The sequence below is a fragment of the Argopecten irradians genome, chromosome 2 (genome assembly GCF_041381155.1).
Source record: "Argopecten irradians isolate NY chromosome 2, Ai_NY, whole genome shotgun sequence".
NCBI classification, from domain to species: Eukaryota; Metazoa; Mollusca; class Bivalvia; order Pectinida; family Pectinidae; genus Argopecten; species Argopecten irradians.
The window spans coordinates 31,137,005-31,164,231 of NC_091135.1; the positions used below are offsets into that span (position 1 = coordinate 31,137,005).

At 35.9% G+C, this 27,227-nt stretch overlaps 1 protein-coding gene across 4 annotated transcripts in view; it reads left to right on the forward strand.

Moving 5' to 3' along the window:
• LOC138315130 (solute carrier family 12 member 4-like) overlaps window positions 1–27,227 on the forward strand; it is a 68,535-nt gene that overhangs the window by 17,659 nt on the left and 23,649 nt on the right. For 2 of the 4 annotated variants that reach the window (XM_069255902.1, XM_069255903.1), the window contains 5 exons: window positions 17,942–18,030; window positions 19,274–19,384; window positions 20,208–20,351; window positions 21,808–21,993; window positions 23,159–23,388. In XM_069255902.1, coding sequence (XP_069112003.1) covers window positions 17,942–18,030; window positions 19,274–19,384; window positions 20,208–20,351; window positions 21,808–21,993; window positions 23,159–23,388 — 760 coding nt within the window. Of the gene's footprint in view, window positions 1–2,874; window positions 4,308–17,941; window positions 18,031–19,273; window positions 19,385–20,207; window positions 20,352–21,807; window positions 21,994–23,158; window positions 23,389–27,227 lie in introns of those variants that run through there. The other 2 variants (XM_069255900.1, XM_069255901.1) reach the window with 2 other exon arrangements.

Sequence of the window (27,227 nt, forward strand, 5' to 3'; positions counted from 1 at the left end):
AATATTTTCTTTTATCTGATAAGAAAGGTTGAATGTGTTATTTGTATTGACAGAGCACATCCATACAGCTTATATAGGTTTTGACTGATTAAAGATAAGCTGCACAATTTTACCGTATTTCAGTTTCAGAAGAGACAGTGTTTGTGATAAGATTTCAGATAACACACGGAGAATCATGATAAAAATTTTAAATTTGGTAACACATTACGTCTTGTTGTGAAGTAGATCACAAAGATCTAATGCTATAGAAAGTGGCATAAACGGTCCTGACAGAAAACTATTATTCTCAATGAAAATAACATTTAGTCATTTTTCTATCAGAGAACATTGACAGCCATAATTCATCAAAAGATTTAAATTTTACAAATGTCTGATGGACTGTCTAAGGCTATAAAAAGTGTCGAGGATAGTCAGTGATAGGGTTGGGATGGAACTGTCTGGCTTTAGGGTACATGAATCAGCACCGAGCCAATCAAAATTAAATGTAATTACAACATCATCTACCAGGTAACTATATGGACTATACACTATAGCACTGTAGAATAGTTGGTCTTTTCTAGTTATTTAGATATAGAGTATACAAATGACAAAACCTATACAGCTATTTTCCTATTGATGTTCTTGCTTGAGAAGAAGGTTGAGCATGAACAGGCCCATTGGGCCTCTTACTATTTTTGAATCCAACTACAGGATTTTTAGTGTGACAATAGATTCAATTCTGGTATATATATGAGTGGAAGCCTAGCTAATAAAGCCTATTTGTAGCCTGTCAGATAGTTTTGCCATGCTGGATTCCTGTACACATTAGTTGACATTGACGGGTTGATGTGATGATTTGATTGATTATATGTTAGAGAGTTTTTGTGACCCTCGCGTCAGCAATCATCAGGAGAGGCGGATGATATTAAATGAACCGTAGACTGTCGATAGGTCCTATTTATCATGGATTAATGGTAAAACATCACTTTGTTTGTTCAAAGGCTGCCCCTAACGAGACTAGATACAGAGGCTGGAAGGGACGGGACTTACAGTCTCCTCATCTCACTCACAGATTTATCATCGTACAGTTATCCAAATATTTATGGGAGATTTCGTAAATGTTTGGCTTGTGTTATCTGGGATTACAATAATGAGGTGATTTATAGTAAAATAAATCTTTGAACACGAGAAATTGGGCAGGTATGAGCTTTCAGGAGGTTTAAGCACCAAAGAGTAGGAGTAAGATATACCCAGAAGGAAAGTCATATGTTGATTGGAGCCAAAGAAAAACCAAAATAGTTCAGATCTGTGGAACTTTATAGGTACAAGCCAATAGCTTACAGATATAACTACAACTTTACAGCCACAAGTTACAACTCCAGGGGTTGGTAAAGAGGATAAAAGCTGGTATTTATATTTATACATGTGTGTAAATAACTTTGTCTACCAATCATGAAGTCTCAGAGTGGAATTCAATATCTTTCACTTATGATTTAGCAAATTTCATCCTTCTTTTGAAATCCTGATGAAATGATGTTTGTTAGAAACCCATTGACATTGAAATCTGTATAGAATATCTTGTATAACCATAAAAAGATATGTTTTTGTGTTTACAAAGCTTGTGTACCCTGGGCTTTAAATTGAACAATACTCTGAATAGTTGGATTCAAACTTCACTCCATTCTGTTAGAAATAAATCATGCAGGTGTAAAATTTAAAAAAATTATAGATTTTACTATCACTGCAGGTACAGCTGTTGTACAAACCATATACTATTTAATTCATTTAAAATCAAGTTATATATAATGACCTGAACACATATGATACATGATAGATGTATCTATATGTATTAGATGAATTACCTTTACCATAACGTTTAGTATAGCACCATATAGATGTATGTTTGTATTTAGTAATCACATTTGTATCACTAAAATAGCTCAGGACCATCGTAATTGATCATGAGTTAAGGTGTTTTGACATATTGCTACTAGACTAGATACTGGACATAGGTCAAATGGCTTTCTTTTGGTAACTCCATCTTTTCTCAAAACCTTACTCCTGACATGCCCTTACATGACCTTGGCTTAATAGTACTTAAAATAAGCCCAATTACTCCAATTCTGAGTCACTCAACATAGTAAAGTCTTAGCATTAACTCAGCAGTAGGGGAAGGTTGGCGCTCAGCATACTGGGAGTTGGACGACTATTTGGCCTGTTGTCAGTATAATGTGACCGGGTGTGGTGTGGTGCTTGGTGTCTTCAGCAGCATGCTTCAATGATAAAGCACTATAAAAAGGGCAACAGTTCCACTATACAAGAAGACACTACACGAACATACAGCAGTCTCCCAAAACACGCGCCTCACACTTCATACACACTACACACTGCATACATGGGTGGCCGTCCTTACATGACCCTGGCTGTTAATAGGACATTAATAATCAATCAAACAAACAAACAATCAGGGGAAGGTGTTAGAAGTAAAACTGTAGGGGCAAATGAGTCAATATAGGGAACTGTATACTGGAGAAGACAATTGAGAGTTTTTGGGATGTTTTATAAGGAGTTAGAGTCACTGATCTGAATGTGAAGAGCAGAGTCACTTCATAGGTCTTTAGCTCAGGAACATTTGCTGGGTTGTTTGGAGTAGCATAAGGGCTGCTGGAGTCAATAGGAGTTAGTAAAATTGAGTCGATTGGCCAAACTCAGATGCCTCTAAGGTTATTAGTCACTTGAGGTAACTTCTGGTGCAGGTGTATACTGCAGAATCTGGGAGTATCAAAAAAGTTAAAAATAGAAATCCACAGGAGGGTATGGAAATAGTGGCAGTGCTGGAGGGGTGTATTACTGAAGCGTGTGGAACTATTTAGTGTGAAGGTGACAGAGGATTAATATGATGTGTAAATAGATACCTGTTTAGGCAGTGGATGGGTGGCGTGTGTACTTCCCTATTAACAGGAAACGCCACTCCTACACCATTGTCAGACTCGTCACAGAAAATAACGTCTCAATTCTGAGATTATGTTTTGGTTGTAGGGACTGATGACTTTATGGAGTAATGTGGATAGTGCAGAGATAAAATCAGTTATCTGTGTTTGGGAGATATAAATAGTCCAAAGATTGGGCGACTTGTATGATAGGGGAAGAGTTGGGCTGTTCAGTGTAGTAAGGTGGTAGCTGTAGAGCTGTAGTCACTCCACACAAACCAGGAGATCACAAAAACACGTGGCTACACACTTCTGCTTCTCCAACTTGTATTTTACCCACAGGAGGAGATCGACTTATACTTTAAGACATGCTGTGTTACAAGGCCTGAGTGTTCCGAGAGTATTACTGCAGGAATTGTGTGTTTTATTCTGTGTTTTGATTCATGCTGATCCATTGGAATTCATATGTTTTTAATGCAAAAGTTGTGCGGTGAAAAACAGGCTTAATTGTTTAACATTCTATGTATTGGAATCTATGTTGCAATTTTTTCCAGTGCTTGAACCATTCCAGTTTTGACAATATCATGTTCTGTGATTTTTATTGAAAGGTTGTGTTACGGATTTTTTTTTTTCCATTGTGGTGGAAAATTTCGGTGGAATTTTTTTTCGCCAATATTTTTGTCTTTAGTTTTTTAATCTGTGAGTGTTGGGAGTTTTAAAGTGAAATAATTATAAAATCCAACGAATCAACTGTTGTGACATCTGCTATATTTCACTGGATGTTCAAATGTGAAATTTCAAAATAGCTGTGTGAATTTTAAACATTTGGAATAGAATATCGAGCAACAGGTGTGTCCTTATTGAAAAGGAGAAATTCATATTTCATTTAAATATTGAAATATAAGGAAACCTATTGTGACTATGATAATAGGTAAGACAGTTTAAAATTGGTTGAGGATTTAATAAGAATAAGAAAAATTGTAGGTTTTGAGGAAATTTTAAAATCTATCCAATTTGTGAATTGCTAAAGAGACATTTTCAGATTTAAGCTATAACCTATATATGTAGCCATGGTGAATTTAAAGAGTGGGGCACCTGTTCAGTATAAGGAAGTGCCCACACACGCTGACGAAGGTGCTAGTAGTAGTGACGAGAACCCTGTGTCAAACAGTCTAACAGAGGCTGTCACAGACCCTTTAACACAAAATGGGGAGGCAGAGGGGCCGTCCTCTCCTGTCGACAGATCACAACCTGCAAGTCCAAAATCGGAAAGTCCATCTGACAATAAAACTCCAAGTAGCAGTCGATTTCTTGTGTCTCCTGCGATTGTGATATGTGACGAGACTGGTAACAATATCAGTAGGTCAGAACCCATGGCAGAGGAAAACGAAAGTGATGGTAAGGTTTTTACAGTTTCTTATAGAAATTTGTAGAAAAATCAAGTATATATGCTTCAATTGCATGTGGAAATTCTACATATAACACCTGGAGCTTGATTTATTATAGTCGCTATATCATACATAGCATAGAACACGAAGATGAAAAGTATAACTGTTTTTTCAATATTTGTATGTAGAAATTTTTTATTCATGCTGACCTCCTATTTTCTGAAATTATGATCTGTTGACACAATGATATATTGCACACTTAGTGCCATTAAGTGACATGACCTTCACTCAGTTCCTGTAGAATAAAAATCTCCTGCACAATTTTAGGCTTTGACAAGAACAGCAATTTGAAATTCTGTTATAGTCAGTGCTGAAAAGCAGAAAGTACAGGGATGACATTATATGGTAGTGTTTGTACAAATTTGTAGATTTCAACAGCATTTTGAATCAGCAATTGGCAAAGACTATGGGCTGAGACCTGGGATTACCACTATAGTAAAATGAGTATGAAATCACAGTGATTGGCCATGACATTCATCAAAGGACTTAAATTTCAGAGCAGCTTCCCTCACTAGCACATGCATACAGAGGCCCACATATCACCTGCTAGGGTGAAATATATGCCACATTGTTCAAGGTCATTACAGTTGAATCACATTAAACACTTCAATAACAAAATGACCAGAGATCTGGTATTTGGCTTATGTCATGCCCAGATCAAGGGCTACAAAAGATTGCAGCTTGTTGTTAATTTAAGGTCAATGTTAAAACCTTCAGAAGGACTTCTGTCTGTACCATCGGGGCACGTCTTCAATGCCACAGGTTATCTGATTTCATTGGTAATCAGTTCAGCTACAAAGACATATGCACACACTGATATGCATCTGAAACACTTAAACAATTTTTAATCTGTATATAACAATGCTTCAGTTGTTAAAAAGAGGCCATTTCACAATATCTTCAGTGTTATCTGTGGCTGGACTAGATAACACCTCAAGGTATGTGACAAAATGTCTATCACTGATAAACAGATGTAGTAAAGCACTGTCGCAATAGCCATACGCCATGTGTACAAATTTATTCCTCGATACTAACACTGTCCTATCTATTTTCAAAGACCATTACTGGTCAAATATAAAGAAAAGAAAAAAACCGTTTTTCATGCCCAATTCAAAAATGTTATAGTTCTTCTTTTGTTTCTTTTTTCTGATTTAAACAGAACCACAAACACATTCATTACTATACGTGTAATGACTTATGGAAGTTTGGAGTTGGATCTTACTACGATCCACCACTGAAGGTGTTTACAAGGTAGATTGAAGATCGGTTTTGTTGGCCTCTGTAAATATGAATCTTTGGTAACCATACTGTATGATCTGGTTATTGCAATGACATGAAATTCAACTTGTAAACTGTAACAGATATGACATGAAATTCACCATTAAAGCTTATCAGTACCAATTTAAGCTTACCACGTTGCCCATTTTTGTTTCTATTTCACTCCTATCTTCAAGCAATTTTAATGGAAAAAGAAAAAAATCTTCAAATCATATTCTTCCTTATAAATCAGTTGTTTTGAAAAATCAAATTTGGAGCAGAGAACCCTGATTTGTATGATGGATATCATTGATGAAGTAGAGAACCTTGATTTGTATGATGGATGTCATTGATGAAGCAGAGAACCCTGATTTGTGTGATTAATGTCATTGATGAAGTAGAGAACCCTGATTTGTATGATGAATGTCATTGATTATAGTAGAGAACCCTGATTGTGTATGGATGTCATGATGAAGCAGAGACCCTGATTTGTATATGATGTCATTGATGAAGCAGAGAACCCTGATTTGTATGATTGATGTCATGATGAAGAGAGAACCCTGATTTGTATGATGATTCTGATGAAGAAGAACCCTGATTTGTATGATGGATGTCATTGATGAAGCAGAGAACCCTGATTTGTATGATGGATGTCATTGATGAAGCAGAGAACCCTGATTTGTATGATGGATGTCATTGATGAAGCAGAGAACCCTGATTTGTATGATGGATGTCATTGATGAAGCAGAGAACCCTGATTTGTATGATGGATGTCATTGATGAAGCAGAGAACCCTGATTTGTATGATGGATGTCATTGATGAAGCAGAGAACCCTGATTTGTATGATGGATGTCATTGATGAAGCAGAGAACCCTGATTTGTATGATGGATGTCATTGATGAAGCAGAGAACCCTGATTTGTATGATGGATGTCATTGATGAAGCAGAGAACCCTGATTTGTATGATGGATGTCATTGATGAAGCAGAGAACCCTGATTTGTATGATGGATGTCATTGATGAAGCAGAGAACCCTGATTTGTATGATGGATGTCATTGATGAAGCAGAGAACCCTGATTTGTATGATGGATGTCATTGATAAGAAGAACCTTGATGATTGATAAGCAAGACCCTGATTTGTATGATGGATGTCATTGATGAAGCAGAGAACCCTGATTTGTATGATGATGTCATTGATAAGAGAGACCGATGAGTCATTGATGAAGCAGAGAACCCTGATTTGTATGATGATGATGTCATTGATGAAGCAGAGAACCCTGATTTGTATGATGGATGTCATTGATGAAGCAGAGAACCCTGATTTGTATGATTGATGTCATTGATGAAGCAGAGAACCCTGATTTGTATGATGATGTCATTGATGAAGCAGAGAACCCTGATTTGTATGATGGATGTCATTGATGAAGCAGAGAACCCTGATTTGTATGATGGATGTCATTGATGAAGCAGAGAACCCTGATTTGTATGATGGATGTCATTGATGAAGCAGAGAACCCTGATTTGTATGATGGATGTCATTGATGAAGCAGAGAACCCTGATTTGTATGATGGATGTCATTGATGAAGCAGAGAACCCTGATTTGTATGATGGATGTCATTGATGAAGCAGAGAACCCTGATTTGTATGATGATGTCATTGATGAAGCAGAGAACCCTGATTTGTATGATGGATGTCATTGATGAAGCAGAGAACCCTGATTTGTATGATGGATGTCATTGATAAGAGAGAACCCTGATTTGTATGATGGATGTCATTGATGAAGCAGAGAACCCTGATTTGTATGATGGATGTCATTGATGAAGCAGAGAACCCTGATTTGTATGATGGATGTCATTGATGAAGCAGAGAACCCTGATTTGTATGATGGAATGTCATTGATGAAGCAGAGAACCCTGATTTGTATGATGGATGTTATTGATGAAGCAGAGAACCCTGATTTGTATGATAGATGTCATTGATGAAGCAGAGAACCCTGATTTGTATGATGGATGTCATTGATTGAAGCAGAGAACCCTGATTTGTATGATGGATGTCATTGATGAAGCAGAGAACCCTGATTTGTATGATGGATGTCATTGATATATAGCAGAGAACCCTGATTTGTATGATGGATGTCATTGATATATAGCAGAGAACCCTGATTTGTATGATGGATGTCATTGATATATAGCAGAGAACCCTGATTTGTATGATGGATGTCATTGATATAGCAGAGAACCCTGATTTGTATGATGGATGTCATTGATGAAGCAGAGAACCCTGATTTGTATGATGGATGTCATTGATGAAGCAGAGAACCCTGATTTGTATGATGGATGTCATTGATGAAGCAGAGAACCCTGATTTGTATGATGGATGTCATTGATGAAGCAGAGAACCCTGATTTGTATGATGGATGTCATTGATGAAGTAGAGAACCCTGATTTGTATGATGGATGTCATTGATATATAGCAGAGAACCCTGATTTGTATGATGGATGTCATTGATGAAGCAGAGAACCCTGATTTGTATGATGGATGTCATTGATGAAGTAGCAGAGAACCCTGATTTGTATGATGGATGTCATTGATATATAGCAGAGAACACTGATTTGTATGATGGATGTCATTGATATATAGCAGAGAACACTGATTTGTATGATGGATGTCATTGATATATAGCAGAGAACACTGATTTGTATGATGGATGTCATTGATGAAGCAGAGAACCCTGATTTGTATGATGGATGTCATTGATGAAGCAGAGAACCCTGATTTGTATGATGGATGTCATTGATGAAGCAGAGAACCCTGATTTGTATGATGGATGTCATTGATGAAGCAGAGAACCCTGATTTGTATGATGGATGTCATTGATGATGAAGCAGAGAACCTGATTTGTATGATGATGTATTGATGAAGCAGAGAACCCTGATTTGTATGATGGATGTCATTGATGAAGCAGAGACCCTGATTTGTATGATTGATGTCATTGATGAAGCAGAGAACCCTGATTTGTATGATGGATGTCATTGATGAAGCAGAGAACCCTGATTTGTATGATGGATGTCATTGATGAAGCAGAGAACCCTGATTTGTATGATTGATGTCATTGATGAAGCAGAGAACCCTGATTTGTATGATGAATGTTATTGATGAAGCAGAGAACCCTGATTTGTATGATTGATGTCATTGATGAAGCAGAGAACCCTGATTTGTATGATGGATGTTATTGATGAAGCAAAGAACCCTGATTTGTATGATGGATGTCATTGATGAAGCAGAGAACCCTGATTTGTATGATGGAATGTATTGATGAAGCAGAGAACCCTTATTTGTATGATGGAATGTCATTGATGAAGCAGAGAACCCTGATTTGTATGATGGATGTCATTGATGAAGCAGAGAACCCTGATTTGTATGATGGATGTCATTGAAATAGACCTGATTTGTATGATGGATGTCATTGATGAAGCAAAGAACCCTGATTTGTATGATGGATGTCATTGATATATAGCAGAGAACCTTGATTTGTATGATTGATGTCATTGATGAAGCAGAGAGCCCTGATTTGTATGATGGATGTCATTGATGAAGCAAAGAACCCTGATTTGTATGATGGATGTCATTGATGAAGCATAGAACCCTGATTTGTATGATGGATGTCATTAATGAAGCAGAGAACCCTGATTTGTATGATGGATGTTATTGATGAAGCAGAGCTCTTCAGGAGCACCTGGTTCAGACGCCTTGTACATTACTAGGAATCTCCATACAAATCTATATAAGGAGGAGTTAACTGTAGGAAACAGTGGTGTTAGATGTTTGCGGTCAAGTATATCAGATGGGGAGAGAGGTTTGGTCTTCCTGATAATGTGATAATGCCACTTGTGTTTGTTGATTCTCTCCCATTTTGTTTTGAATGTATGAACTACCAACAGAACTGTTTTCAAGTTACTGTATATCTATAACAAAACATTAGTACATCTGGATTTACTCTTGAATTCTAATGGTTATCAGATTTGAAGGTTATAAGATTGTAAGGTTACTGACAACTGGCTTTGTAGTATAAAGTATAGCCAGCAAGTCCTTTATCAAGGTTGTACTATCAATAATGAGTTTGATGTTTCAGATGGATGCATTAGTTTCTCTTTCTAGGAAAAACATGTCTGAGTATGTCAACCTTTCTGACTGGCTAGAAATAGTGTGAATTAATTCAATTTATACTGAAGTATATGATCATGTTTTTTTGTCTATTACCAAACTGAATGCCAAAATGAGACTTTATGGTTGCATGTAAAGGACAAGCAATTTCCCAAGAGATTCCAGAGACACACCAGGACTACGAACCACTTTGACATTAGCACAATACATGATACTAGAGCCATTTGCTAAGTATGGCTCAAGCCAGCGGAAGTATAGGGCAAATTGGTACAACCCCGCACAGTGTACCTTGCACTAATCTTAATGTCAAACAGTCTATATATATTGGAGTCAGAAGAATGCTTTCATTTAAGCTGGATTTGTTGACATTACTTTTAAGTATGTTTTTCGTCTTTTAAATAAAAGTCGTGGATTGTGTCTAAAATTCTGCCTGCAGATGAACTGGAACGAAATATCTACGTTTTCATACTGGAGTAGTCGTCTGAGCTATCATTATATTAGACAAACACAGATAATTCAATAATGGATTTCCTTGTTAAGGTCACTGACAATCCTTTGTCCGTGATAAAATTTCATAATTGTAATTATTTAGCAATCAGCTAACGGAAGACATGGATACTTCCTGACTACCCTCTCGATGTAATCTCATTGATAAACTTATCTATACCTTCTAACCATGTTTATTCGTGTGTCCTCTCATCAGGTGGAGCCTAAGGTCACCACCTCCAGGTAAACAGCTATGTTGAGAGAGAAGTGTAAAGTCATGGTCAGTCTAAAGGATGCCATCCTCTAAAGTATTGGTTAGCCATGTCACAAAGTTGAACTGAGGTCATCCAAACAAATCTAAAAGTTTGTAACCAAGATGTGTAAACTTAACTTATAAGGTTTTCTTAAGCAAAGGTCAACTAAAGTCATTGGAATCTTCTACAGAGTGTAGAGTTAAACTAAGGTTAAAAAGAGTTCTAGAAGTTCTTGAGAATTTTATGAACTATGAAAGACCATTGTTTTGTGATTTCCTGATTGTAACCTGTTCAAATAAAGTTGTTAGGGAACACCAAGCTTGTTCATAAGCATTTACAAAATATAGGGTAAGGTTGTAAGAGTATCCTGTAATTATTTGTAGTTCAGGTGTAGGTCAAAAGAATCAATAAAGGTCGTATGTATGTAACAAAGGTCATTGACCTACACATGTTTGTTATGATCAGTGAAAACAGGGTACAGAGTACAGCTATAACATGACTAGGACTTTAGCTTTTCTGAAACTATTGACCATGGTAATTGAATCATTTCAAGGATAATTATTGTTTGATGACAGCAGTGTTTGATGTTAAAGGGATGATATTGAGTCCAGTGTTAGAGGTATAGAACTGTCTAACCTTGTAGAGATCTTCACTGATAAGAGATTTAGTGTGGAATGCTCTAAGCAAACATGAAAACAGGACTAAACTATGATAGCCGAGTGCTTGCTTCCCTCAGCCCCAGATGGTTGTCCTAGCTGCTCTACAGGTTGGCTCTGTAGTAGTCTACTGTTACTGTACTTACATCAGTGCAATCAAATTTTAGCACATAACCAAATTAATCCATTTACCCTTGTAATTGCATAATGGACTGTTCCAGCCATAGAAAAAGAAGAGTTCAATTGCATCTCAAGGGATGAATGACAAAGTGCAGCAGATGATAGTGAAAGGATGAAATTCTTGAGATAATGCTAACAGTATGTACATTTTATATAGACACAAAGTCAGGTATTAGAATGAATACATGTGTTATTAACACAAAAAATGTTAAAATGCTGTTATTACTTAGATTTATTGGTTAACAGTGTCTTGCATTTTCTCAAGATTTTTATAGTATAATTGATAAAAGGATAATTATATTTGCTTACATACACTAGTGCACATGATACAATGTGTACAATTTGTTAACAAATTGGGTGTAAAGGCAAAAAATTAAGTCAATAGTCACATGAACAAATAAATCGTTCAGAAATTTCATCATGAGGTAAAAACGGTAAAAAGCTAGTATATTAATAATCCGAAAGATGATGGGAAAGATGAGGAGCTGTTTCACAGACTTGTTATTGTTCGTGAAGTCATAGAGTATTCATAGACAGAAATATAGATAGCATTTCAGGCTTTGTTTTGAGATTTGAACTTTCTAAGACCTCGGTGATAAGATATATCATTGAACTGTTTGTGGCTTGGTATGCTCTGTACCTCTATATTTATTGAGAGAAATTTTGTCCTAGATGATACCAGACTTTATTTGCAGTGCTTCCAGAGTCCTACCTTTCATTGGTCAAATGTTGGCAAACTGGAGGTCTCCAGTTTACTTTTCTGACCTTTCTGAAACTGGAGGTCTCCAATTTACTTCTCTGACCTTTCTCACACTGGAGGTCTCCATTTTACTTTTCTGACCTTTCTCAAACTGGAGGTCTCCAGTTTACTTTTCTGACCCTTCTCAAAGTGGAAGCCTCCAATTTACTTTTTTGACCTTTCTCAAACTGGAGGTCTCCAGTTTACTTTTATGACCCTTCCCAAACTGGACGTCTCCAATTTACTTTTCTGACCTTTCTCAAACTGGATGTCTCCATTTTCCTTTTTTGTCCCTTCTCAAACTGGTGGTTTCCAGTTTATTTCTGACAGTTCTCACACTGGTGGTTTCCAGCTTACTTTCTGACCATTCTCACACTGGAGGTCTCCATTTTACTTTTCTTACCTTTCTCAAACTAGAGGTCACAGTTTACTTTTCTGACCCTTCTCAAACTGGAGATTGTGTGACTATGTGTACTGAAATGAGTAAAAAATGCTTTTATTGTGTCCAATACAAAAGGGTGTCTAGGTACTTAGAATTAAAAAAAAAATAATTGCGTAACCATGTAGATAATCAACTAAAAGATCATTCAAATATATCTGGCTGCTATTGGCCATGGTGTTTTGCAAATAAAACCAAAACAAACAAAAACCATTAAAGTTAACATTTTGTTTGTCTATGTGTAGCTGCTAGGCTTTGATGAATCAGAACTGGTGTCTGTATTTAGCTATCACAATGGTAATGTCAAACAAGTGAAAACCAAGCAGACAACTACATAGGTATGTAATGTTGTAGTGATAATCCTCTGTGGGCAGCCGTAGTGCAGCACTGAGGGAGGAGGGGCTATCCAGGACCTGATGGGGGTATTTCAGGGAGAATAAGATTTTCTTTGAAAGTTATGTGATGTTCATACTGGTTGATTGTAATTGTTTAAGCCATCACTAAGTCACAGCCTGTCTTATGTGCAGGCTGTTGTTCGTACCCTATCATTATACCAGTAGGAATGTCGCACACTGTGTGAAAATGTGTTGTAGAATATATAAGCCATTATAGGAGTAGAAACTGACAGATTTCCCATACTGTTTCCACTCCCATACAGAATGTCAATTGTGCTTTCTTCATGTGGGACAATTCCGTCTAGGATTGCCGACAGACACAAAATCAATACTTTTACACAGTTACGTCATACTAGTAATTCTCATTAAGAATACTTTAGACCTCGCTATCTAAATGTTTTATTAAATTGCTGCCGTCAGAAATGGGAAAATTGTGATAAAATGGACCAAAATACCTCACCATAGAAAATTTTAGAGATGAAGCTGCTACTGTTAGGTATTGTTTTCACTCCCAAGTCTCATTAATCTCAATCTTAGTTGCATTTCTTGTTGAGCCTGGTGTTCCTTGATCCCCACTTCAGTACACATTGGCTAGTGTTTTACTCAGTCATCATCGTCTGCAAAGATCGTAAAAACAACACAAAGTGGAGGTAAATATGCATTCTTCATCAGTCAGATCCATGACATCGATGGGCATGGTTGTTGAAAACACTTCAAAGCTTGTTGCCATTTCTCAACAGCTACTACCAGTTTTACATATAAAATTACGCCTGTAGTGTCGACAAGAACAATTTGTTGATAGTTAAACTCAACATCAAAGTAATACTGGAACTCATTGTAGTCATGGTCTGAAAACATCAAAGTCTTGTTAATTTATTTGATAAAAACTAATTGAATTTACTCATGGAAGATGCACTTACAATAATCTTTTGTTTCTTTTATTTGTGTTCATGGACTTGTAATGACATCAAGTTTAGTTTACTGGTAGTAATAGATCTTCTGCTCGAAAAGACAAAAACTAACAAATTTTTAATTACTCATCTTTTCAAAGTTTAAGGTTTGTTAATTTTCGTTTTTTTGGCACGGGGACATTTCAGATATAACCCAGTATGGAAGTTATGTTTGTGACGGTGATATTCTAGCTTTGTTCCTTGACACTATATCCATTGACCCTCTTGTTAAACTGTCTGGGCCTCTGAAAGCGTTGCTGACAAACTTTATTGCACTGGTTGTCCACCTACCCTCACAGGCATTGATTCATTTATCACACAATCAAAGCCAAAATTATATTTTGTCCATGGGTGTGTGTACTTTTTAATTTATCTATTGGGTTTCTCTTGGAGGTCTTTTATTAGAAGTGGTAATAATTGACCTTTAGTAGTGGTATTAATTATAATTTACCTTTGGTAGTGGTAATGACTGACCTTTCGTAGTTGTAATAATTGATCTTTAGTGGTGGTAATAATTGACCTATAGTTGTGGTATTAATTGACCTTAGGTAGTGGTAATACTTGACCTTTTGAAGAGGTAATAATTGACCTTTAGTAGTGGTAATACTTGACCTTTAGTAGCGGTAATAATTGACTTTTAGTTAGTTTTGGTATTAACTGACCTTTAAGTGTGGTATTAATTGACCTTTAGTTGTGGTATAAATTTACCCTAAGTTGTGGTATTAATTTACCTTAAGTTGTGGTATTAATTGACCCTTAGTTGTGGTATATATTGACCTTTAGTAGTGGTAAGAATTGACCTTTAATTGTGGTATTAATTGACCTTTAGTTGTGGTAATAACTGACCTTTAGTAGAGATATTAATTGACCTTTAGTAGTGGTAACTATTGACCTTTAGTAGTTAAATAATTGACCTTTCCTAGTGGTAATACTTGACCTTTAGTAGTGGTAATACTTGACCTTTATTAGCGGTAATAATTGACTTTTAGTTAGTTTTGGTATTTATTGACCTTTAAGTGTGGTATCAATTGACCTTTAGTTGCGATAATAATTGACCTTTAGTAGTGGTAGCAGTTGACCTTTAGTAGTGGAAATAATTGATCTTTAGTAGAGATATTAATTGACCTTTAGTAGTGGAAATAATTGACCTTTCGTAGTGGTAATAATTGACCTTTCGTAGTGGTAATAATTGACCTTTAGTAGTGGTAATACTTTACCTTTAGTAGCAATAATTGTTAGTTTTGGTATTAATTGACCTTTACGTGTGGTATTATATTAATTGACCTTTAGTTGTGGTATAAATTGACCTTTAGTTGTGGTATTAATTGACCTTTAGTTGTGGTATAAATTGACCTTTAATAGTGGTAATAATTGACCTTTAGTTGTGGTAATAATTGACCTTTAGTAGTGGTATTAATTGACCTTTAGTAGTGGTATTAAATGAAATTTAGTTGTGGTATAACTTTACCTTTAGTAGTGGTAATAATTGACCCTTAGTAGAGATGTTAATTGACCTTTAGTAGTGGTAACAATTGACCTTTAGTAGTGGAAATAATTGACCTTTAGTAGAGATATTAATTGACCTTTAGTAGTGGTAAGTATTGACCTTTAGTAGTGGAAATAATTGACCTTTCGTAGTGGTAATAATTGACCTTTTGTAGTGGTATCGATTGACCTTTAGTAGTGGTAACAATTGTCCCTATGTTAAATGTTTTGATATACTCTAAAAGTTATGATTTAGTTACAATAAATATGTCAACTGTTATTTTAATAAGTTAAAACAGTAGCAGCAGTTTATATTTATTCTAAGCAATAAAGACATTGCTGTGAATATGGCTGGTCAGAGTTTCGGAAATGAAAATATCCAAGCAACTTTAGGATTGCACATATAAAAAAAATCCTAGCACTAGCAGCTCAGGAGATTGTATCAACATCCTAGCAGCTCAGGAAATTGAATAGACATCCTAGCAGCTCGGGAGATTGTACGTACATCCTAGCAACTGAGGAGATTGTGTCAACAATTCTAGCAGCTTAGGAGATTGTATCAACATCCTAGCAGTTCAGGAGATTGTACATATATTCTAGCAGCTTGGGAGATTGTATAAGCATTCTAGCAGCTCAGTAGATTGTACATATAAAGATCCTAGCATCTCAGGAGATTGTAGATATATCCTAGCAGCTTGTGAGATTTATCAACACACTTGCAACTCAGGAGATTGTGCAGACATCCTAGCAGCTCAGGAGATTGTATACACATCATTAACTAGCAGTTCAGGAGATTGTATAGATATCCCTGTAGCTCAGGAGATTGTACATTCATCCTAGTAGCTCAGGAGATTGTATCACCATCCTAGCAGCTCAGGAGATTGTATCAACATCCTAGCAGCTCAGGAGATTGTGTCAACATCCTAGCAGCTCAGGAGATTATATCAACATCCTAGCAGCTTAGGAGATTGTATCAACATCCTAGCAGCTTAGGAGATTGTATCAACATCCTAGCAGCTCAGGAGATTGTATCAACATCCTAGCAGCTTAGGAGATTGTGTCAACATCCTAGCAGCTCAGGAGATTGTATCAACATCCTAGCAGTTCAGGAGATTGTACATATATTCTAGCAGCTCAGGAGATTGTACATACATCCTAGTAGCTCAGGGGATTGTACATTCATCCTAGTAGCTCAGGGGATTGTATCAACATCGTAGCAGCTCAGGAGATTGCATCAACATCCTAGCAGTTCAGGAGATTGTACATATATCCTAGCAGTTCAGGAGATTGTATAGATATCCCTGTAGCTCAGGAGATTGTGCATATATTCTAGCAGCTCAGGAGATTGTACATATATCCTAGCAGTTCAGGAGATTGTGCATATATTCTAGCAGCTCAGGAGATTGTACATATATCCTAACAGCTCAGGAGATTGTACATATATCCTAGCAGCTCAGGAGATTGTACATTCATCCTAGTAGCTCAGGGGATTGTATCAACATCCTAGCAGCTCAGGAGATTGTATCAACATCCTAGCAGCTCAGGAGATTGTATCAACATCATAGCAGCTCAGGGGATTGTATCAACATTCTAGCAGTTCAGGAGATTGTACATATATTCTAGCAACTTGGGACATTGTATAAGAATCCAAGCAGCTCAGTAGATTGTACATATAAACATACAAGCAGCTCAGGAGATTGTAGATATATCCTAGCAGTTTGGGAGGTTTATCAACACCCTTGCAACTCAGGAGATTGTGCAGACATCCTAGCAGTTCAGGAGATTGAAGACACATCCTTAACTAGCAGATCAGGAGATTGTACAGATAATCTTGTAGCTCAGGAGATTGTACAGATATCATTGCAGCTCAGGAGATTGTACAGATATCCTAGCAGCTTAGGAGATTGTATAAACATCTTTAGAAAGCAGCTTTGGCGATTGCTTAAAATCCTAGCAGCTCCGGTGATCATATCAACATCCTTGCAACTCAGGAAATTGTACAAACATACTAGCAGCTCAGGAGATTGTACAGATATCCTTACAGCTCAGAAGATTGTACATATATTCTAGCAGCTTGGGAGATTATATAAACATCTTAGCAGCTCAGAAGATTTTACAGATATCCTGACAGTTCAGGAGATTGTATAATCATCCTTGCAACTCAGGAGATTGCATGCTATTTAAATGACAGACAATGGAAATAAGAGTTTGCAATATTTTCAAATCTACATAACTCTGCCTACCTTTGTAAGCTACACTTTGATAAATTCCAAGCGTCTTGCAGGATCGAATATCACTTTGTACAGACACAAAGTTATTGATTTCAATTTCAGGCAGAAACACTAGGGTAGTTTGAGGCCAAATATTTGATATAAATAAGATATTTTCCACTTTTACACCACAGAAAATCCATTAATAATCAGCTCTTATATCAGCATTATGTTGTATGATAAATGTTTGTACATGTACATGTATAGCATACATTGCAGCATTAAGACTTTGAAATTGGAACAATTATTCTTTTGTTTCTATGGAGAAAGATGTTATTTGAGTAACATATTGTTTTACTGTTTTCAGGAGAAGATAGTGACCGTAACAAAGACAATGAACCACTTGCCAGCAATGATGAGTTGTCTCCCTTTTCAAACCAGATGGCGCTGTATGAGGTATGGACAAATGGGTTGGTTTGAAGGGGTGGGGGTATGATGGAATCACACTGGATGCCTGTTGTTTGCAAGTCAACTGGGGGTTTGGGAGAATGACATATACAATGGTTATTGTTTTCGAATGTTTTTTTTATGAAGGATGACAATTACAATGCCCCTATTTTCAACCTGTGAGTTGGTTGTTATGGTCACAAATATAGTGTCATGGATGGGGTAGATTAGTTATCCAATGGCTTACAATTCTAGTTAGTAATTATCTTTTGCCAGTAATTTCTTAAAATTGCTTCAAAGTTACAAAAGGCCAGATTTGAACTTTATGAAGTTTTCCTAGTATTTCATGTTCCTTAGTGTGTTAAGCAAAATTTATGGATTTTTGTCGTAGTTAGAGAAGGCAGTCTGGAAATTATTACTCAAGCTTGCTTATCGATTCACCCGCTCTTTTATTAATATGTCAATTTCAGAGGCTATATTAGATTCCAAAAGCTGTTAAATTTTGTTACAAACAACACGAGACTTAGAACAAGACAACAGGATTTGTGTATTGATGTTGTTGAATGAGGATTTGGTAAAACCTAACTGCGCAGAGCCTATAAATGATGTAGGATGCAGGGAGATTTACTGGTGTTTCACTGATAAAAATTCCATACAACAAAGCTTGTGGTAGTGTTTTGGTGGTATGTAGCAGACCTGTCAGATAGTTAATAACATTACTTATTTTTATACCACCAGATATTAAAGAATCACTTGAATATATCTTTCTCATATTACATTAAAAAAAAGTGCTCTTGTTACGTATATACCATTTTGAAACTGATTGGAAAACTAAGACAACCGATCCACACCTTAAATTTGAGCAATTTAAGTTATTGAAATGGTATTTCTCTTTAATCAAAACAAAATTTCATAGATCTCTCGATTTCCCTTTTATGATCAAGATTTTTCTTGATCCCTTCAAATCTTTGCAAAGTTCAATTTTGAGTTCAATAGAAAGAAAAATTATTGATAAGAGAGAGAGGTGAGGCAGAGGGTTAATTATCTTCCATTCTCTTCTGTCCAGAAAGTTAAATTGGGATCACATTTCTGTCTTTACACAAATCTTGTCTTCAAAACAAAATTATAATCTTTGAGCATTTTGACATGTTTTGGTTTAATACAAAGACCTTAGATAGCAGTAAATGCAAAAAAAAAAAATTCTCAAACTACAATTCAATGTAAACATGCTTGAATTTTGGTTGTATTTCAGGACGATCTGTCAGAACGAGGAAAGATTTCACAGATCATCAATAGAATTTCCAATTACCAGGCTGGCATTGAACCGAACATCAGTGAACAGTATAATGACAAACCCAAACAGGTGAGCTGACACCATTATACAGTTCAGGTGGTGGCGATGTGAAATTCGTAGTTTTGTTAACGCTCTAGGTATTGCTAAAACAGAAGTATATGATGGTTTGGAATGTTGTTGGCTACAGTTATTAAACTCATGTTTAGCAGAATTCATAGTTTAAGTCTACCAGGTATATATTTCAAGATACTACGAGTGATTGTTGGATATGGAATTTATTCCACATAAGTGATAAATGTTTTAAAAGTTACCAAAGACACAAGATTTAGTGAGTCTCTTTTGTAACATTTGAAAATAAATTACGAGCATGGAATGTATTCCGTATCTTACAATCATAAATCATGTGACTTGTTTCAATCACAATTACTGTATTCAACCCAATAAGGGTCCATGTGCCTTTAAGCGCCCCTCCCCCTTTTGAGGCCTCAATTTCAATCGTCCGGGCTTAAAGAAAGACCAAAACTATCAAAACTGTATAGGTTTGCAATAATTACGTCCTATTAAGCACCTTTTGATTTTTTTCATTTTGTTTAATGCATGTCCACTTTTAGATTATACGAATATGAATCAAATAAACGTGTATAAAAACAATCATTTTAGCAATGTCAACTTTACAACTAGGCCATTTCTATCTCCTATTTGACTGTTGACCCCAGGGGTCAGAGAAGTGGTACCAAAATCAGTAAATTTGTCTGAATGAAAGACGTTGATTAACATCTCTGCCATCTTTTAATGATCCGACCTGTGATAGGACGTCAACCGTCATAAACTTTTTAGTGCATTATTTAGATATGGACATTATGGTTTTGAATTTTCATGTCTTTTACTTCAGGCCAAGCTTGGAACACTCCTTGGTGTATACCTACCCACCATCCAGAACATCTTTGGTGTGTTACTTTTTATACGTATGACATGGATTGTCGGTATGGCGGGAGCCCTCGAGGGGCTAGGCATTGTCATTATTTGCTGTTGTACTGTGAGTATTTATTTGATACCATATTGTCTAGAACTAAGATCATTATGTTTAGTATTCAATATTAATGTCTAAACCTGCTTGGTGTTTTCTTATTAACTAATAATCATATGGTTTCCGTATTCGGTAATGATATTGAAAAGGTAAAGGCAATTTCATGTTAAAATTATGTGTTCATTATGAAGTTTTATTTTCCATTTTAAAGTCTGTGATCTGAAAAAAATGTAAATACTAAATATTGCAACAATTAAAAGACCACTTTTAGTATAAAGTCAATTGATGAAAAAAGAAATGAATGAATTTGGAAACTGAATATTGTCAGTACTAGTGCAAAGTTCTTAATGTTATAGAAGGTGAATTTGTTTTACAATGTATAAGATATGGTAAAGTGTTATGCTGGAGAGAACTGGTGGTCTATTGTTGATGCGTGGTCTAAAAGGAAAATACATAACTATATCAGAACCATTACTACATGTTAGCAGACCATGCTGAATGCCAAATTTGTAACTTTAGTGTCCAGCTTAATCTGTTTTGGGATATTTATGGTCGCCTGTGGAATTGATTTTCCAAATAAGATAACCTTCCCTCTGTTTGTGAGAGCTAATTGCAGCATCAAATATTGAGCCGTTTGACACGATGAACGTTCAATAGAGCAAATCTGACAATCTTGTCTGTCTGGAATCAACATCTGTTAAAGAGTTTTTCCTAACTGGTTTGCTGTTATTAGCTTGTTTTTCTGTCCCTCCATCCATCCTTCAGTGTCCAAAGTTCTTCCTCCTGCTGGACTGGTCACGAAGCCTGAAATCAAACTTACGTCACATATTCATCATAGGCAAGACATTATTAATTATACTGTGTTCAAAGACACAGTGACCTGGCACGAAAATTTTTAACCAACAGTATACATATATATATATTATAGTATCATATACATGTATACTGTTAGTTAAAAAAGATCGTGCCATTTCCCTGTGTTCAAAGAGTAGGCCACTGCATAGTTGAGAGATTCAAGACTTTTGTCTAACATTTTCTGCTTAAGTTCTTTAAAGTTGAAATTCATATGCATCCTGAATTTAAATGTAAATTTAATAGAAGACAATTAAAAGCTTTTCCATGGTCTATAGTCAATTTAACTACATTCATTTGGGAGGTTTTATCAACCTGCACTATAAAATCAAACTAAATGTATTAGTAATTTTCATGCATTTCTCTGGATCTTAATCCACTTAATGTTATAGGAATATAAAAATGTGTTTAAGACATGACAAATAGTAAATGTAGTATATATATATATAGTAATTTCTCAGAATGATGCTGCTTAGCGGTTTTAGTCTACAATTAGTTGTGGTATTTGAAGCCTTTGTATAACAACGACACCTCTGGGACACGTGATTTATGATATCGGCTGTAATACTGTATTGTTTACTTGCATTCTACTTACAAAATGTGTCGGTTTCAGACGATGCTAACGGCTATATCGATGAGTGCCATCGCTACCAATGGTGTTGTTCCTGGCGGTGGCTCATACTTTATGATATCTCGAGCGCTGGGACCAGAATTTGGTGGAGCTGTCGGGATTCTCTTCTATCTAGGGACGACGGTGGCTTCATCGATGTATATCATAGGATCTATAGAGATATTGGTGGTAAATATCTGTCCTAGACGTGATTGTGTGCTAACAGGCGCAGTCAGGGAATGTTAGTTAAATGTCAAAGACAATTATACTGATTGTTCAGGAGAACAAATTGATTTTATAATATAACCATGTCTTAGGATTTCCATATATACTGTTAATGCTACCAAATCCAGTTGGCATTCCAAAGTCTATGAATGTCATTTATAAACCAATCGCTCCCATTATCATAATCATTTTTCTGCCATCAAGTTTTTTTTATGCCTTCAACTGCTTTATCTTTCTGGTCAGTACAACTATCAATTGAAGTGACCTTAGTTTCATTCACAATCACTGAATTCCAATTGAATAAACACAAATTCCTCATGAATTTCTAGAGCTCTTTATTGAATTTGTGATTGTTTGCCTGGCATTCATATTGCCTATCAATGCCACCTGAAAGCAATCCAAAGCTTGTTACATAGTTTCACTATAGTGTACTTCAATGAAAGAATCCCGTCACGTCTTCCTGAGCCCATCCAAGCCTGTCACCCATGTACAAAATCTTTAGATCAGTATACAATATAACTTTGACCTCAATTTCTGTCCATAAATCTCTAAGATTGGTGTTAAAACTTATGATGATAAAACAAATTTATTCACCAAAATACAGAATAACATTTTTATACCAACATGAAGAAAGAAATGGTATGGGTAATGTCAAATTTCAGTGCGTTGAATTTTAGTAATGCCAAAATTAGACATAGTATATGCAACGTCATATTTAGATTATGACGTCATTATTACCTGTGACGTCACAATAGTGTCATTACATGTGTGTATTAAGATATTTATGACATGAATGAATGGGTCAGTAATGTGATAAATTGATGATGGCCATTGACATAGCTATCAAATGAAACAATAACTCTATTTGGGTTCATAATACCGACATACCTGGCATAATTCATGTCAGGCAGAAAATCTTGCACAAAACATTATTCAGTTAATGAGTCAAATAAATGACATACCTGGCATAATTCATGTCAGGCAGAAAATCTTGCACAAAACATTATTCAGTTAATGAGTAAATGTAATAGTCTAGGGTTTCAAAAAATCTTTATTTAGTAACTTAGCTAAAATTGGTTCTTTATGAAGTAGAAAAGGCTAAAGCATTTTATATTTTTCTTTTTCACAGAAATACATGGCACCGCAGATGTCTATATTTGGCGACATGAGTGTTCAGGCAAATGCATTCAACAACTATCGGGTGTACGGGACTTGTGTACTTATTCTCCTGGCCATCATCGTATTTATTGGTGTGGCATTTGTCAGTAAATTTGCTGCGCTGTCTCTCGCGTGTGTTATTCTCTCCATCTTTTGTATATATATTGGAATCTTCGCAGCTAATCCTGACAGTAGTTTATCGTAAGTAGCCATTACTTTAGTCGTTATTCACCCGACAATGTCTTCTATTTTTGAGATGATGTAAAGTTGTATCATGGATCTTAATAACCAGCTGAGAAAGTTATTATTTTGTTTGTGGTCGATATTGTGATATTTTGTGTTGTGTATTCGATGTTGTACAAGTTTGATGATATTTGTTTAATTTCAGCATGCTACTGATACTACAATGTAGCGTTAACACTTGAGGTAAACATTGATACAGTGTGATGCCCTCTCAACTTTGACCTTTTACTTCACTTTTGATTGACCTTACTACTAACCCTTTAAAAGTTATTATTTTACAAGTTACAATCTCTTTTTTCTTATTGTTCGTAAATGAATTTATTACTTATTTTTGAAAATTATGTGTTTTTATTAATCCTTTTATGAATGAAATTCATGTTTCAATTACTAAATTATCATACAAGTTTTGATATATTCTATACTGTTATCTGTAGATACATAGATCTGTTAAAAGGTCAAGTCAGTTTTCCTTATGGTGAAGGGGATGAATTTACTAATACAAATGTATTCTGTTGGTTTCCTGTTTGTTCCGTTGGCCTATAGGCTGCGTGATGATGCTTTATGTCTTGGTGTGGCGTCCGTCATCTTTTTGTTTGTTGTCTTTCAATTTTATATTCAAATTTGTTTGATGCATAGGCATAAAGTTGTAAATGAACATACGGCAATTTGACAAGAACATTCTTTTGGAAAAGGCAGAAATATGTATACCTTGTAAGTGGTGCCTCTGGCCCCTCTAGGACTGAAACCTAAAAGAGGAAATAGATTGAAGCATTTCTATAGTGATTGGGATGGTCAGGTGAGCAATGCAGGCCCCACAGGCCTCTTGTTTTGAAATTTCCCCATTGAATATTTTTCCATCTATCTTTATCAAGTCAGTGGACTATTTTACACAGCATTCTGTCATGCATGAAATAGTGAGTTGTGTTACTTGTCAATATTGTGTTGACATGTTTATGCTAGGTGAGTTGTAGGCATGCAAACTGGCAACATTTTGTCAGTTTCTCTCTGAAAATCTGTCTGACGGTGCTGTGAAACAAATCTTCCTTGGGGAATCAATATATTTGGTGGTTTTACTTGGGAATCCCAAACATAATATTACATGGAATTAATGGCTCTTCTAACACATACAAATCTATAGTTAGAGCCAATGTGTGATTTTCATGCAGCAATGCACCAAGACCATCAAAATGATAAAGGCCATTACAGGGTTTGTTGTCAATTTAAAGCTTACATAATCTTTCACCATATATATATGTTTGATATCATATCCAAAGTGTTTAGCGAGACATTCCTCAAACTTATACAGTGATCAATATTTAATTCTAGATTGAGACAATCAACCCATTATGTTTTGATTGCATCCCAATTTCAGCTTGAGACATGTCCCCTAATTATGCTGTGATCACATTTTAATTCAATTTTGAGACATTGCCCAGTTGTGCTGTGATCACCTCCTTATTCCATTTTGAGATATCCCCCAGTTGCGTTATGATCACATTTTAATTCCATTTTGAGATGTCCTTCAGTTTTGCTGTGATCACATCCTTATTTTATTTTGAGATATCCCCCAGTTGTGCTGTGATCACATCCTTATTCCTTTTTTGAGATATCCCCCAGTTGTGCTGTGATCACGTTTTAATTTCATTTTGAGATATCACCTAATTGTGCGGTGATCACATCCTTATTCCTGTTGTAGATATCCCCCAGTTGTGCAGTGATCACACCCTTATTGCTGTTGGAGATATCCCCCAGTTGTACGATGATCACATCCTTATTCAATTTTGAGATACCCCCCAGTTGTGCGATGATTACATCCTTATTCCTGTTTGAGATATCCCCGAGTTGTGCGGCGATCATATCCTTATTCCTGTTTGAGATATCCCCCAGTTGTACCGTGAAGATATCCCCCGTGGTTGTATCCCATTGTGTGAATACATCCTTATTCCTGTTGTAGATATCCCCCATTGTTGTGCTGTGATCACGTTTTTATAACTTTTCATTTTGAGATATCCCCTAATTGTGCGGAGATCATATCCTTATTCCTGTTTGAGATATCCCCCAGTTGTGCGGTGATCACATCCTTATTCCTGTTTGAGATATCCCCCAGTTGTGCGGTGATCACATCCTTATTCCTGTTTGAGATTCCCCCATTGTGAGTGATAATCCTTATCCTTTTATCCCCCAGTTGTGCAGTGATTACATCCTTATATTCCTTTTGAGATATCCCCCAGTGTTGTGCGGTGATCACATCCTTATTCCTGTTTGAGATATCCCCTAATTGTGCGGTGATCATATCCTTATTCCTGTTTGAGATATCCCCCAGTTGTGCGGTGATCACACCCTTATTCCTGTTGGAGATATCCCCCAGTTGTGCGGTAATCACATCCTTATTCCTGTTTGAGATATCCCCAGTTTCCTTATTCCTGTTGGAGATATCCCCCAGTTGTGCGGTAATCACATCCTTATTCCTGTTTGAGATATCCCCCAGTTGTGTGATGGTATCCTATGGTACTTACTTCAGCATTAAACTCAGTATTCTTGAAGTGTTTTTTCCAAAGTCTGCATGTTTGAGTAATCTGAAATATGTTTGAAGACAATTCTTTATTCTCACTTGTGATCGATCACATGAAATACATTTTTTTGAAATTGTTGCAACAGAAATGATTCTGTATTTTTGATATTTTGCTTGATCCATGTATAAATATAATGCCTGTAAAATTGTTTAGCATTACCTTGTTCCTGAATTATACATCCCTATCTAAAAAGAGAATGGGTTCTGGTTCCTCAGGCGCTCTGTCTTCGGGATCTTCTTCAGATTCTGTTAACAATTTCTTGTCTTATAAGCCCTACTTTATGTGACATGTAGATCGTACCTAAAGTTGCAGAGTACGGTCTATAGGTCAGTGTGACCTTTAAACTCAAAGGTCAATCTATTATCATTAGTGTGTCTAGACTAAAACCTGTAAACCATTAAAGATTTACGGTGATGAACCATGTGGTACTGATCCAGTGGGCTATAGCCTTGATCCTCACATTCAAAAGTATTCCCTTAGGAAGACAATGGTCCTTCACTGTTGAATGAAAAGATAACAAATTTTCACAAAAACAAATCACTATTTTATATATTTTGTCATTCAATCGTTGGCTTGATATAAAACTATAGCTTCATGAAGAAGGTATAAAATGTTCCCTTTACTAGAGTTAATCTCACACTATCAGTAATACATTTGTAATAATTGTTTGACATTAGCCTGCAGAAACAGTCCTGAGAGATCAATTCTACAAAGCCCTCTTAACAATAATATTGATCTGACTCTTCGACTTAATTCTGGAGTCTCATGCAGGTTTATATTTAACAGAATAACAATTTGTAATATTTGAGTGATTAAACCCACTAATTTGATTTTTGATGTGATCATATATTATACAGTATCCATTGTCCACATTCACAGTCTCATGCTAGATCTGTGAACTTTTACTGTTAACATGAACAGCTTGTATAATACTTAAGTTCCTGTTGAGATGTGGAACTGTCATGTTGCAAACGTCTTGGTGTAATTTGCAATAACGTAATTTTTCTATCATTTTCTTAAGGGTTCAATTTTAGCCATGGATGTTTCTTCATTCTTTTCAGCACGAAAATGTTACCAAATTATTGATCGATATGAAAACAATTTTGTATGCAACTGCTATGAAATGGAGGGGGCATTAAAGTGTTACACAATGTCAATCACATGCTATTATGGTTGTGTCCCGGTCTAACTTGATCCATCGACTTACCAGTTTAGATCAAGATT